At 46.2% G+C, this 15,471-nt stretch overlaps 1 protein-coding gene and 1 non-coding gene across 2 annotated transcripts in view; both read left to right on the top strand.

The window, feature by feature from the left end:
- The window catches only part of CAPN9 (calpain 9), a 53,306-nt gene that overhangs the window by 7,473 nt on the left and 30,362 nt on the right, over nucleotides 1-15,471 (top strand). The window contains exons 4-8 of the mRNA XM_075540602.1: nucleotides 3,086-3,219; nucleotides 3,902-4,070; nucleotides 4,905-4,988; nucleotides 7,627-7,712; nucleotides 11,412-11,489. Coding sequence (XP_075396717.1) covers nucleotides 3,086-3,219; nucleotides 3,902-4,070; nucleotides 4,905-4,988; nucleotides 7,627-7,712; nucleotides 11,412-11,489 — 551 coding nt within the window. The remainder of the gene's footprint in view (nucleotides 1-3,085; nucleotides 3,220-3,901; nucleotides 4,071-4,904; nucleotides 4,989-7,626; nucleotides 7,713-11,411; nucleotides 11,490-15,471) is intronic.
- Nucleotides 6,897-7,013, top strand: LOC142438125 (U5 spliceosomal RNA). The gene has a single exon (XR_012782559.1). It is a non-coding gene; the product is annotated as a U5 spliceosomal RNA (small nuclear RNA).

The following is a 15,471-nucleotide window of genomic DNA, read 5'->3' as shown; positions in this document are numbered from 1 at the left end:
GCCAGCCAGGGTGCAATATAGCAACGATAAAAAATACAACTTTCATCTAGTTCCTAAATGCTTCCCCCCACCACCGCCCCCCACTATCATGATCCGAATTCTCCCTTCCAAGTCTGGCTAGACCAGAGGAAGTACACTGGTACAGATAGGAACTAGAAACACAGGGAATCCAGGGAGGATGACCCCTTCAGGACCATTGGTGTGAGTGGCAATAAAGGGTGGATTGGAAAGGGGGAACAGATTACAAAGATCTATGTGTGACCTCCTCCCTGGGGAACGGATAACAGAAAAGTGGGTGTAGGGAGATGTCGGACAGGGCAAGATATGACAAAATAATAATTTATAAATTATAAAGGGTTCATGAGGGAGGGGGAGCTGGAAGGGAGGGGAAAAAATAAGGAGCTGATGTCAGGGTCTTAAGTGGAGAGCAAATGTTTTGAGAATGATGAGGGCAATGAATGTACAAATGTGCTTTATACAGTTGATGTATGTATGGATTGTGATAAGAGTTGTATGAGCCCCTAATAAAATGATTTTTTAAATGCAGTGGGCGTCCCCACCCCCAGCCAGTCCTGGGGCTTTGGGGCTTGGCTCAAGGGGAGTTCCTCTGGGACATGGGGGTACAGTGAATGGTGTGACCCTTTGGTGGGCATGCCTACACAGTAGGGTATGCTGGGCCCCTCTAAGTTTTCCCGTATGGGCTCCAATAAATTTCTTCCCTTTTGCTAAAAAAAAAAAAAAAGAATACAGTGGGATACCACACCAAGTTGTGGCACAGTGTCAGGCATGAAGGAGGAGTCCCTTATCTTCTACCCCTACTCCTTTCTCCTTAGCCTCTCAGGACACCATGCTTCCGTCCAGCCCTGGCCCTGTCCTCTCACTGAGATAAGCAATCTGATAACCTGATATCATTTCCCATTTCAGGAACTGTGGCACACCACCCGCATACCGATCCTCAACATAAAAAAAAAAGAATGATAGTTGAAATATTAACTTCTATTCTGTAGAAATAATCCTACTTGGAAATAGAGTTTTCTTTATTATATTCTTTATGAGTTTTGAATAATAAAAATAGCCTCCACAGAGGAATTCACAGGGTGGGGGGTGGAGAGACAGGTGTCTTTGGAGGGGCCATCTACAAGCCAAAGAGCACCCAGTGCGACCAATGAGAAAGACCCGGGGATGGGCTTTTAGCCCAGAACTCTGAGAAAATAGACGTCTGTCCTCGCAGCCACACATATGGCATTTTGTTAGAGTTGTACTAGGACGAGGCAAAGCCTGATAACGCACCCCCACGTTTCAGAAGTCGAGATCAAGAGAAATAATGTGTCACTTAAGAACTCAAAATAAAAAAAGAACTCAGGCTCCAATCACAGAGACAGAGTTCCTCTCCCCCTCAGACCTCCACTGATACCGCCAGTGGCTGAGCAATCACCAGTTCTCCTAAACCCGAAGGGGGCCGAGTGGGGTGGGGCATTTAACTCTAGCAAAAGCAGTAGGACTGGCTGCCTCTAAGCAGGAATGGCCACCATTTGATTATCAGCAGGAAGGAATCTTGAGGAATATGGAATCCAATCCTCTTCACTTAGTTACTGGGGGTAGGGGGGGGGGGGGACCACTGAGTCCCAGGGATGGAGAGTGACTTATTCAAATTCCCAGACAGCTCAAGATACTACTCAAGACAATACTCCAATTGGATGTAAACGGAAATCCCTTCCTTCCTGCTTTGTCTCAGGATGCAGTGTGTGGGTGCTGGAGGCTGGCAGAGCCTCTCTTCAGCCACCTTCCGGCCCGGATGCTCTTGAAGCCTAAGCACTCTCTCTTGGACCCCTCCCTGCACTGGAAGCAGGAGCTCAGGATGGACATTCAGCACCTCCCCAACCAATCTCTTAGGAGCTCCCTGATCGACCCGACCCCTTGGCTAAATTGAATTCACCTGGCCCAGGTGGGCCAATCCAGGTTTAGCACCCACCCATGCGGGACACCTGAACCTCTGAGCATGTGCAGTGCGCCACTCCTTTGTTCCTGTGCTTGGCTCTCTGGGCATGCGTTAATGGACATTCCCCAGCCCTGTGCTAGAACTACCTGTAAGGTCTCTCTCTCCGGGCTAGATTCCAACCTTGGTCCTTGGCTCTGCACGAGAAAGATTTCACGCCGAAGCCAGGCTTGTGATCCAAGTGAATTTAATGAGAGTTAAAAGAAGCTTCAGGTTTTACGCAGCACCCAAAGGATTCCTTTGACCATGTGGCCTGGAAGAGACTGCTCCGGGTCATGCAAGGATCTCTCTCCTCCCATGAAGATGACCAGACAAGCCCCTCTCCCTTCTGGTCCCTGCCTTTTCAAGTGTTCCTGTGGGAGGCGTGGTGAATGACCCCAGGTCGCTCCCATTGGTTGAATTGCTATCACCTGGCCCAGGTGGGCTGCTCCAGGTGTAACGCCCATCCGAGCCCACCAGCCGGAAAATCCAGCTTTGTCCTATGCTGGCTCTCCTGGGCATGCGTAAATGGACTTCCCATTTCCCTAGGCTAAGCTGCCTAACATACCTAACAGTGTTCTTTATCTTTTCCAATTTTGGAAACTCGTTGGCATCCGTGTTCTTTGGCCTGTAGCTACATTGCTCCAACCTCCACTTCGGTCATCATATGGCTCTCTGTCCTGTGTATCTGTTGCTCTGTCCACAATTTCCCCTTCTTATAGGAACACCAGTTGTTGGTTCGGGGGCCATCCTAGTCCAACATGACCTCAATTTAATGGATTACATTGCAAGAAAACCTTTCCCCAATCAAGTCACATTTACCAAGTGCTGGGGGTTCGGAACTGACCACATCTGTGTGTGTGTGTGTGTGTGTGTGTGTGTGTGTGTGTGTGTGTGTGAGAGAGAGAGAGAGAGAGAGAGAGAGAGAGAGAGAGAGAGAGAGAGAGAGAGAGAGAGAGAGAGAGAGAGAGAGATTTCTATCACTATATCCATACAGGGATTTCCTCAAAGCTCTAAAGTGATCAGGGGTAAAAGTGGCCAATAGTTACCAATGAGCCTCAGACCTCACGTGGAACTCACCCTCCACTTCTGTTTCCTTCCTTGGTACAGTTCTGGCAGCACAGTGAATGGCTGGAGGTGGTGATTGATGACCGGCTGCCCACCTTCAAAGACCGCTTAGTGTTCCTCCACTCTGCAGACCACAACGAGTTCTGGAGTGCCTTGCTGGAAAAAGCCTATGCCAAGTGAGTGCCAGTGTCCCTGCTTAAGGAGGCTTATTCTCCACTCGGCCCGTACTCTACAGAGGGAGGCTGGACGTCAAAGGGCGAAGCGCCAGAGCCAGGACTTACCAGTGAAGAGCAGTGGCCTGACCTCCGTGAGGCCCCCTCTGGGTTGAGGAGTCTCCTCAGCAATTTTCCTGTCAAGGCCCTGGAGCCGCCCCTCCCTCAGGCATCTCTCCCTGAACTGTGAAGAAAAGCTGGCAGGGGAATCAGAGGGGAATTCTAGACGTGCCGCTTCCCCACCAAACACTGTCAAGACCCAAAAATCTGAGAAGAGAAAGGGACTTGGCTTTCTCAATTTATGAACACCTGACAACGTCATGGGCAGGCCCTCTTTCAAGTGAGATTCTACAGAAAGACACACGTATGTACACCCCAGCAGTCCTAGGCCGGGGTACCATTATTATCCACACCTGATAAATAAGGACACAGGCACTGCACAAAGAACTCAAGTCAATGGTGCAGCTGGGGTTTGGCCCAGCCTCTACTTCTCACTCCCGCCAGAGCATACTGCCTCAGTTTCCCTGCCGCACCTTCACACCAGGTCACATCTGCCCTGACTTCGGCCCGATGACTGAGGCGCGTCCTGTGGTGTTCCTCACGGTCCACAGCAGTCTCCCTGCTCTCTCTCCTGCTGTCCCCACAGGCTCAACGGAAGCTATGAGGCTCTGAAAGGAGGAAGCGCCATTGAAGCCATGGAGGACTTTACAGGGGGTGTCGCGGAGACCTTCGAAACCAAAGGCGCTCCCAAGAACCTCTATGAGATTCTAGAGAAGGCCTTGCAGAGGGGTTCCCTCGTGGGCTGCTCCATTGACGTAAGTTCCTCACTAACTCCCCCACCAGTCCAGACAGCGCACGCCACACAGCCGTCTGAGAAGTTGCCGGGCTCATACAGAAGTAGCCATGTAATTTGTGTGGGGTCAGGGAGTGTTGATGTTAATTTCTTTTGAACCTACTCACCATTGCCTGGTATATAGCCCTTTTCATTTTTCTCGTTGCCCCTACAAGCATGTACAAGCACATAAACACATGTAAATGGATGCTTTGGTTTATTTTTCACAAAAATGGAGTCATATACTTTTTCTGAGATGTGTTTTTTTGTTTAATATATAATGAAAAGTATATCAATTGATAGAAATGTATCTGTATTTTTAATTTTAGACATACAAATATACATATTTGTGTGTATATATAATCTATTTTTAATTTAAAATTTTAAATCTGATCAAGTTTTCTACTTCCTCTTAGATTAATTTTGGGAATTTATTCATTACTAATAAACTGTCAGTTTCCCTTTCACTTTCAAATTTTTGACCTAGTATTGCATATAATATTGTTATATGCTTTTATTATCCCTATAGTATAGATGAGTGGATCTTCTCTCTCATAAGAGCTGGATGATACAGTTTTCTGCCTGGTAACAAAATAAAAGTCAGTGCTTTATTGGTGTCTGAGCTGAGAAGGACAGTCTTTACACGTAGGGGAGGAAGTCGGGCTTTACTGTGTCTCCCTGCTGGCCATCTGCAGAGCTTGTTTAGCCCAGTTCTATCCATAAGGACCTCGTTAAGGAAGCAGAGCAAGGGGGCGGGGGTGGTAGGGCCAGGCACACAGCGGACAATATGTCCAATGTTGCTCTTTTTTCATTTTAGACCAGAAATGCTGCGGAATCGGAAGCTCGGACGCCGTTTGGTCTCATTAAAGGCCATGCCTATACCATCACAGGGATTGACCAGGTAGGAGATGAGGGCCCCTGTTGCCAGAAAGCCAGGATGGTCACAAAACACCAGCCCTTATACTCTTTTAGACCTGTTTACCTATTTAGTTATCTCATGTTTCATGAGTTCATCACAATGAAAATGGCCCTCTCAGAGAATGTTGCCTCTTGGGGAGGTAGGCTGGGGTCCCACACAGCAAAATATCCGGGGTCAAATTTTTTAGCAGGTATGGAAGCTGTTCTTGCTTCTTTTCTCCCATGAATCTACATCAGTCCCGTGCTCTGCAGCTGTAGGCCAGGGTATAACTAATACCTGGGGCATCAAGGAGCACACAGTACCACCCAACTTGGGAAAGAGAGAGGGAGGAAGAGATGAAAGAAGGTGATGGGGTGCCAAGGGCTGCTCTCTCAGAAAAAAAAAGTCAGGGACTCGCACTTCCATGGAACAGTTAATATACTGGAAGTCCTTCAACTCATGAGTGCCGCTGGGTCCAAGGTCAAGGAAGCAGACAGCTGAGTCTTCCCTATAGCAATGCAGGCAAGCCAGCAGTCTGGCCACAGGCAGCAATCAGCAGGGTGGGTCACCAAGAGTCAGCAAGACAACAGGATCCAACAGTCCCAAGCTCAAGCGATGTATCCACCAGCAGCGTGGCAAAGCAGGTCTCGAAGGAACCTCAAGCTCTAGTGACACGATCCATGGGTTGGCAGTCCCACAGAAAGTGTAGCTCACAAAATGAAGCAGAGAACTGGCAGTCACATGCTGGTCCAATCACCAGAGAGCAAGAGAGAGAGAGAGGTGGGGCTTGCCCAGCCATTTATCTCTTTGCCCATCAATCAAACTGCAACCTTATTAATCCCACATGTTCCTATTGGCCAGGTTGCCACAATAAACCTACCTATCACATATGGTCTTCCTTCTCTGATCATACAACCCTTGCTGACCTCTCTCTGGGGCAGGCATGTGGGATTTTCTATGAGATCTTCTCAATGTTGCTACAAGTACAACGGAAAGATCCCATCATCTGAGTGCAGCTGCTTCAGCTTTGTCTTTACCTCCAAGACACTTATTCTGAATGTTTCCGATCAAGAGTAATATCTGAACTATGTACACAAATTAAAATACAATTATCTGTCAAATTTATTAAGGCTAAAGTGTTCTGATCAGCTATCATCTCACTATCTTCTCATCAAAATCTTTCTAAAATGATTTGACCCTCTTGCCTGCCCCAATATAGAAAATTAAGCACATTATGGCCTCTCCTATACTGTTCAGGGACCTGCATGTTTCAGGATTGCCATTCTGAACAGCAGTGGCCACACATGGCACCTGATCCACTTGCTGGCAAGTTGACTCCAACTCTTGGCAATTCCATGTGCACTCACATGGTTTTCAATGGCTGACTTTCAATCCTTTCAATGTCTTGTTTTCAGTGGCTGATCTTCAGTTCTTTCTATCCAGACACCTCTAGGTGGACTTGAATACTCAACCTATGTACATTAACTGTTTTCAGCCAGCAGGGACCCCTTGATACTTGAAAGGGGAGAATTTTGGAATTAATGAAGTTGCTGAAACAATTTTTACTTGTTGTTATTTAAATTGCTAGCATGTACTGAGATTCTGATCATTTATCTCTGCACAGGACGCTAAGGGTGGAAGAAAATTTAGTAATAGTTCCATGAACATTTTTTTTAAATGATATTCTTTACCACGTGTATGCTGAACACTGAAAAATTAAGGCCTTGTCCCCATCTCCAAGGTGATCCCAGTCAAGAAAAAAGCCCTCATTTGTTGGAAGATTTATGTGGACCAGCTTCTGGCTAACTAAAATTCAATGCTATTTCCCAGATGCAGCATTCTGGGTGGCTTATATAAAATCATTTGTGAAGCTCATAATTGTGTTAAAAAAAAGAATTAGAAAATTCCAATATACTCTGGTTTCTCTTCAAATCGTATAAATCTTTCGCCTTTTACTAAAGATTTCCGTGGAGGAAAATAAATATGAGTCTTTACACCAATTTTGTGAGGTCTTGTGTAAACAAGATTTACAATGGTTCAAAAAATAGGCTGAAAACTTAGGTACTCTTAAGTCATATATTTTGTCTTACAAGCAGCTCTATATAGCTCAGTGGAATTGAGTTTACCTTTAGTGCTAGAGTATTTAAGTACAGCTTTTTGTATTTGTTAATAAGGCTTACGAGAATGTGGTTATTTATTTCTACCAGTAAATGAAGGAAAGTAAAGGGATGGGACCCTGTACAGTGTTTTTTTATTATTATTTCTAAAGTTATTGTGAGTAGATGCTTCCTGAAATAAAAAGGAAAACAAAGAGGTTGACTTATGTAAAAATCATAATTGTGAGAAATGTGTATATTTTGAATAACCTCAAAACCATGTGTGAAGGCTGGGTACTGAATAAAGAAGACTTAAAAAAAAAGAATTAGAAAATTCTAAGAGCTAGTTAAGAATTGATAAGTTTTTCATGCTTTTGCCTCTGAGATGATTAAGTGAGGTTGTAGAGACTGCAGTGTTTGAACCAAGAGACTCATAGTAGAGCCTGGCTTCCCCTGTGATGACTGCCTTAGGGTCCACGTGGGAAAATAAGCAAGCCTTTACTGCAAGAATCACTCCACATCTCTGTAATGCCCTGCCTTTCCAGGTAAACTTCAAAGGCCAAAACATCGAGCTCATCAGAGTCCGGAATCCTTGGGGCCAGGTCGAGTGGAATGGGGCATGGAGTGACAAGTCAGTAACCTTGCCCTGTCTCCGCTGCTCCTTGGGCATGAGGGTTGGGGCTGGTTCTGTGTGAACATGTGGAGGAGGAGCAGTCTGTCTGCAGCTCTCCTCCAGCTCTTTAATCATGTCCTTCTTATCTCTGGGGTGACCTGACTTCCCCTCTTTCAGCCCTCCAGTGTGCTTCAGTCAAATTGGATTCTCAAGAAAAGCTTTAACTTTTCGTCTACTCGTGTTTATGTCATATCCCATAGGGATATTTAATATGCTATGTTCTATCTATGATTGTGAAAGGTTTTCTATCCTTTTACATTGTGAGTGGCTCCAGAAAGCCGTATACACACGTGCATCTTTGCATGCAAGTGGATGTGTGTTAGATTGAGCATGTGTGTGTGCATGCATGTGTATATGTGTAAGTCTGTTTTCAGAGGGGTAGGATAGGGTGGCAGTGAGGATGGGATGTGGAGACTCTTGAAGCACTGATGAAATGGTTACAATTTGGTCCTCTCTAATGGTCACTGATGGTTGGCCAGGGGTCCACTGGCACAGCAAAGAACGAGAGGAAGTACAGCAGGAAATTTATCCTGTCACATGACACTTATTTATGTGGCTCCCAATTACACTCACTTCTCATTTATTGACATGGTTGGTTCCAAAGACCATATCATTATATGCAACATTTGGCATTATCCAGAAGTGGAGGATGATCGCAACAGATCACAACTGGAGGATGACTATATCATGGCATAACTGCCAAATTACCTCATTGCATGACTGCCGGCCCACTGAGAAGCATGGCCCAGCCAAGCTGACACATAACCTTAACTATCGCGACGAGCGATGCGCTTACCTCGAGCCTCAGTGTTCTGTCCTGACAGACATATGCCATTAATACACAGAAAATTTGGACAGTAGATTTATTTACTACTGTCATAAAGGTGAGCTGTCAAATGGTAAGATAGCTGATACATGAGGAAAAGGGATATAAAGGTCTGCTTTTCCTGCGGCTCCTCCGGTTTTTTATTCAGTCAGAAGGGATGTTTTTATCTCTCCTCTTGTATAGAAGGCATGGTTCACCATCTAAATGAAAGCCTGGGAATGTCTAGGCATGCCTGTGACAGTGCCTGCCCTGGGCTCTCTCTCCTCACTCCTTTCTCCTCTCAGCCAGGTTCTCTGGGCCCTTGGGCTCTCGGAAGTCCTTCCTTGTCCACTCTCCTGGCAGGTTCTTTAAGACCCTGAAACAAGCCTAGAACATGAGTGAAACTGAGCCAGAACCACCTGGGTTCGTATAAAGCTATGATGTCACCCAGCAAGCACTTGTCACGGCTTTATCAGTCAGGTTCCAGCGTTGGGATGGAGCCTGCTTGTTCACCTGGACCCCGCTCTTTTCCCATCCTCCCTTTCCTGCTTCCTGGTATCTACTTGCTCAGAACAAAGGGCACTGAATGGAGACCACCATCAAAATAGATGAGGTTGGTTGTCGGAGAAGACCAGCCCCTAACAACTATCACGGGTTCATAGACACAACTGTGCGGTTATTATATATAAAGATTATAGTAAAGTCAAGCCCCCTGATTACAGGTAACGACATACATCACAGGAAGAGGTAGTACCTTAGGCAATACAGTGATGGGAGGGGGATGATCTAGGGCTGTACACGCTATAGGGAAAGGAGGGATTCAGGGTACACATGTGACAAGATAAGAGGATCCTAGATTCATGATGGCAGCCTAACTCTGATTTTCCTTGAGCTGGAGACTTGATTTATTCTGAGTTCTTCATGGAAAGTAACCCACTGTCCTTAACGGCAGGGAGCGAGCCCCACCTATGGAGGACCAGACAGTAGTCTGATTGCTCTGGATGGCTGTGCTTTCAGGGGAATGACTTGGCAATCATTTACCACTAGTTGCAAGCAGTACCCTAGGTCTGACATATATTTGGGGGAGACATGCTGGGGAACGGCCTTTTTATATTCCCCCATTGGTCAAAATTAAGCAATTATACAAAAGAAAGGCTATATTTTCCTTTCCCAGGCTAATATATAGAACTAGAAATAAAGAAGGTGTATTTTTCCTGGAATAAAATTCATTTTCCCCTCACACTCAGCAGCCAGATGTGGTAAGACTAAGTCCCCAGGCTTGACCACACTCCTTAGGCCATAGGAACAGAGTTCAAGACACCAGAAGTCTTTTCATGTGAGCCTCTTAGACAGTAAACCAAACCAAACTCACTGCCATCAAATCAATGCTGACTCATAGCAACCCCCTGTAGGTTTCTGAGATTGTAACTGTTTTCAGGGGTAGAAAGCTCAGTCTTTATCTCATGGAACTGTTACTGATGGTTTCAAACTGCTAACCGTGCAGATCACAGCCCAACAAGTAAACACCACTACACCACCAGGGCTCTCAGCTCTTAGAAAGTAAGGGCTGTTAATTGTACTCTTCTTGCTATGGCACCAGTGACTTGGAGAGATGACCTCCGGAGTCCTTCACCTGAAGCTGCTGCTCCTCCTCTCTGAAGCTAACTCAGGGTATAGAGCATGTGGAAGACGAGCCCTGGTGGCATAGTGGTTATGTGTTGGGCCTCTAACAACAAGGTCAGCAGTTCAAAACTACCAGCCACTCCAAGGAAGAAAGATGGGCTTCCTACTCCTGTTAAGATTTACAGTCTTGGAAACTCACAGAGGGCAATTGTACTCTGCCTATAGGGTTGCTATGAGTTTGGATCAACACAATGGCATATGCAGAGGTGGGGGTGGTGGAGAGAGGGAGGAGAGAGGGAATGTAGAAGTAACCACCTCAATGACAACTTGACAGTAAATCAACCAGTCGCTGACTCACGGTGATCCTTATGTGTCGGTGCAGAACTAGGTTCCACAGGATTTCTCGATGGATGGTGTTCACAAGTAGGTCGCCAGGCCTTTCTTCTAAGGCACACCTAGGAGGATTCAAACTCTCAGACTTTCAGTTAATAAGTGAACAGATCATCGTGTACATCACCCAGGGATTCCATAGCATGATGGTCGTCATTGCTTAATGTGAACTGTACAGGAAGCTATAGAGCAGTAGACAACCTAGTTCTGAACTTGAAAGCACAACTGCCAAGTTGGAGGGATAACTGATGGCCTTTCCCTAGCTCTTCCCTATGAACACGTCACCTCATCTGTCCAAATGTCCTCCACCATAGAGTGGACACATCTACTTCATAGAACTGTGAATTAAGTTCATAACGATGCCAGACAAATAGAGATACTTTGTACCTAGCATCCGAAGCAAGGTACTGCACTAAAGGTACTGCACTATACTCTAAACGTATCTGTTTACACACTAAGAAGAGTGGTCACTTGGTTTATCCCACAACCAAGAGCAATAAAAGAGTCGATGGTAGTCAAGGGACTGACATCAAACAACTGGGGTGCTCATTCCACTAATTTTTTTGTTTTCTACTGTCACCATGATGTCCTATGTGGGACCTTCAAGTGGTTCTCTGAGGTTGTTGCCTCAGCACTGAACTGCTGACTATGTGAGGACCGAGGACCAACCAGGTTCTATGTGCCTTGCACATTCCCGGGACTCAGAGAGTAGTCACTGAGCAGGACAAGTTCACACAGAACAACCCGCACCTTGGCTCCTCTCCCTCTGGGATCAGGGTTGTTGGCACTGCTGCCCATTCATGGTTGTCTCCCTAAATGCTGACTTTGTTTGCTCCTAGTGCCCTCGAGTGGCATTCCGTGGGCCCGGCTGTGAAGAAGCGCCTCTGTCATGCCACTCTGGACGATGGGGAATTCTGGTACAGTACTTGTCTTTCTTTTCATCAATAGCATACAAGGTATAAATGTCACAAACATTTTCAAAAAGTCAGACACACGTGTCTCAGACCCCTGATACCCATCTATCTGTCTAGCTTCCCATAAAATTTAGTCCCCTCAATCATATTTTGCCCCCAGCACTGAGTTAGGGAAATCCAGAAGAGCACGGGCGTGGCGAAGAGCCCCTGGTCCCAGCCCAGCCTCTTCCGTATGAGCTATTCATCGCCAGGTGGCTTCGAGGGCACGCAGTCCTGCTGCGCACCACGTCCATGCCTCCATGCTCACCTGATGACAGGGACCCTGCTGAGTGCGACTTTGATATCGTCTGAAAGAATAAACCCACCTGGGAAGGAAGCATTTCTAATCTAGTCATTCCATTGGGCCGAACCCCTTCGTTTAACTGAAGAGTTTTAGTGGGCCTTTGTCTCTGGCAGTTTTCTGGTTCCGTTTTGCTTTCTCTTATGTCTTGCCATTTCAGGTTCACAGACAACGGACTCTTCCAATCCTCCAAGACCACTAATTCTTGGTTTCTGGTCCCGTTTCACTTCATGCTCTCAAAAGCAGTCCATTTTTGCCTAAGTTCATCTCTTTCCGGTAACACCTTGTTAAAAATGAAGCAAAACCTAGGATACACCAGTATTCTGGCTTTTTCTACTCTTTCCCCTTAGAACACAAACACAGTTAGCATTTGTTCTTTCTTCCGGGTTTTTCAGGCAAAATGATAAAATATTTTGTCACTGTGCAGTGTAGCATTTCCAAGCTTCAGTATTTCCTCGGGGTTTTCTGCTCAACTGCTAAGCTGATCTCACATATTTCAGAACTTTGTTATGGCTGCTCCAGACTTCAAGCTACCAGTGACTTAGGGTAACACAGTTGCTGTAAGTAATAGACACTAAGCATATAAGGCAAGTGTGGGGAAGCTTTTATTCTGCCCAGGCCCACTTGGATATTTATCATTTCATTCAAGGACCATTCAAAATAATCATCTTAAAATTTTAGCCTGTTCTATTTGGTCAACCATTTCATTAACTCACCCTGATGTGGTGACTGGAACTGCTTCTCTGTGGTGAGATGTGTGATATTAACTTGAATGGATGATTTCTCTGGTTTTATATGGCCCGAGGGCTGGATATTCCCCACTCCTGATATCAAGAATTTAACACAATAAAGTTTATTTCTCACCCCTGGTAAGGGTCCAAGGGGGAATTCCCTACTCTCTCCATGCAAATAAATCAGACTCAAGCTCCTTCTACTGTGTGGCCCCTTGGTTCCTTCAGGTTACATGGTCATCTGCATGTAGATATCAGAAGAAAGAAAAGCAATTGGAGACCACACTCTACTTCCTGAAAACCTTGTCCTAGAAATAACGCACATCCACTGCGCACATCCACCAGGAACAGTTAGTCGCGTAGGTACCCCTCTGTGAAAGTTGGGTGTAGTCACCAGCCTCATTCTGGTTGCTGAATTTCAGGGGCCTGCAGGCCACCTCTGCCTCGGGAACCATGAGGGCCTAAATCCCAAGACACTTGTGGAAACCATGCAAGGTACTTGCGAGATTCAACAGCTGTTGAATTAGGAATTAGAGACAGCTTTACCTTGAACTTTGAGTACAGCGAGGCTCTGGGTGCCTTTGAATTCAGTTACAGGAGCTTGGGGAGGAAAGCTGAGCCCGGGAATTGCTGGTACTGCAGGAGGCAGGAGCTGTGGACTCTGAACAGGAGGACGAGCAAAGGGTCAAGAGGCCGTGTGAAGTCAGAAGAGGGGAAGGAAGAGTGGGCCAGAGGAATGAGGAAATCCACCGAGTGGGAGATCCTCTCAAGGAGTGTGCCCTTTGGGGTGTGTTTGTTGGTCTGCAAGGAGCAAGCAAGGTCCTTTGTGACGCTTCTCTGTACTCTCCTTCAAGGCGCCGACATAGGCCTTTTCTAGTCAGTTCCTTCCCGTTTCATCTTTCACCCAGTTTTTTCACTTTGGTTCCCCCTCTTGGTAATAAATAGTCACCTTCTTACTAACACATTACCATGGTATAACTTGAAAGGCTATAACGTCAAAGGAAAAACGTCTCTCTTCTCCGCTTTAGCTGCCAATCCATCCCGTGGCTCTTCTCTAGGCAAAAAGGCCCACATTGTCCACCCTCCAGAGTGTTTCACTATGGCTTTTCCCCCGCCTTCCACTGAGACTACTCTTGGCAGTGTCACCTCTGACTGTCGCTTTGCTAAATCCATTCGTCGCGGTTTGCCTGCAGCATTGGACATGTCTGCCATGATGTCCTCTGGGCCATGCGGCACTGCATTTGCTCAGGGGTCTTCTGTTACAGAAGACCTTTCCCTCTGCTTTCCCAGGCCCCTGGCACCCCCCTCACTGCCCATGAATGTGCTGTGGACCCAGCCCTTGGGCTTCCCTTTCTTGCTATCCATACCCACGCTTCAGGTGACCTCATCCAGTCCCAGGACTTTATTTTATTAATCATCTTATTGGAGGGCTCTTGCAGATCTTATAACAATCCATCATTCAATTGTATGAAGCACACTTGTACATGTGTTGCCATCATCATTTCCAAAACACTTTCTTTCTCCTTGAGCCCTTGGTATCTGCTCCTCTTTTTCCTTCTCCCTCCCCCGCCTCTCACCCTTATGAACACTTGATCAATTATATGTTATTATTGTTGTTTTGTATCTTACACCATCCATTATCTCCCTTTGCCCACATTTCTATTATTCATCCCCCTCCTGTGTGTTATATCCAACCTATGATCAGTTCCCCTTTTCTACCCCTTTCCCACCCCTCCCCCTCCCGTCATGGTATCTCTAGTTCTCACTGCCGTTCCTGAGGGGTTTATCTGTCCTGAATTCCCAAGGCCCCCATAAACATAAAATATTTTGTTATAATAGCCTGGCACTCTTTAACACTCACCTTCCCAACACGACCGCTGAAGACAAAAATGGATGCATAAGCAAACGCGGTGAAGAGAGCGGATGATGCCGGACATGGAATCCAGAACTTTAAATACTGTCCTTCCACAGATGAACTCCAGGATGAGATAGTCCAGTACATCCCCCAAATCCAGATTCATATATTCTGCTGCCCACTCAACACCTCTTCTTGAATATCTAATTGATCTCATAGCATAGTATGCTCAAAACGGAACTTCTGAGCCGTTCTTCCAAATTGCCCACCCACAGCCTTTCCCATCTCTGCCGTTGTAGTTGGTCAAACCCAACATCTTTGTTTCCGTCTATTCTCTCTCCTCCTCCGCAGCAGCAAGTTCTATAGGACAGGCCTTCCGAATACACCTAAAATCCGCCCACTCTCGCTATCTCCCCTCATATTAGCCCCACCCGAACCACACTCCTTTCTTACCTTATTGAATTAACCGCCTCGCTGATCTCTCTACTTCTTTGACCCATGAAATCTCTTCTCAATCCAGATGCTGGATGAATCAGCTTCCGCCTCTGTTTCACCCTTTTCAGTGGCTCTCCATCTTCTTACAGTCAACCCCCCGAATCTTTAAGATGACCTCCAGGACCCTCTATCCTCTAAGCCACCATTGCCTTTGGATCACATCATTTACAGATATCTTTCACAATCTGTGTCAGCCTTACTGACCCGCTAAGAGTTCTTTGAGCACATCGCAACCATTCTGCCTCAGGACCTTGCTGCCCATCTGACTAGAAAACTCTTCCCCCGTAGAGCTGTTTGCCTACTCCCCTATGCTTTAGTTCTCTATTGAAAACTCACCCTAGCAGTAATTTCTTTCCTTGGCCCCTATGTGAGGCTGGGTTGTCCGGAGAAACAAAATCAGTGACACTCATATGTATAAGAAAGAACTTTATATCAAGAAGTAATTATATATCAAGAAGGCATCCCAGCTCAGTCCAACTCAAGTCCATGGATCTATTGCTAGCTGGAGCCCTCAGCAGACTCATGTAGCTGCAGGATGCTGCAGCAGAAAAGTGAAGCAGAAGC

This window comes from Tenrec ecaudatus, chromosome 1, assembly GCF_050624435.1.
Source record: "Tenrec ecaudatus isolate mTenEca1 chromosome 1, mTenEca1.hap1, whole genome shotgun sequence".
NCBI lineage: Eukaryota > Metazoa > Chordata > Mammalia > Afrosoricida > Tenrecidae > Tenrec > Tenrec ecaudatus.
Note: the sequence above shows the minus strand (reverse complement) of the source record. Positions and strands in the feature narration are given on the sequence as shown.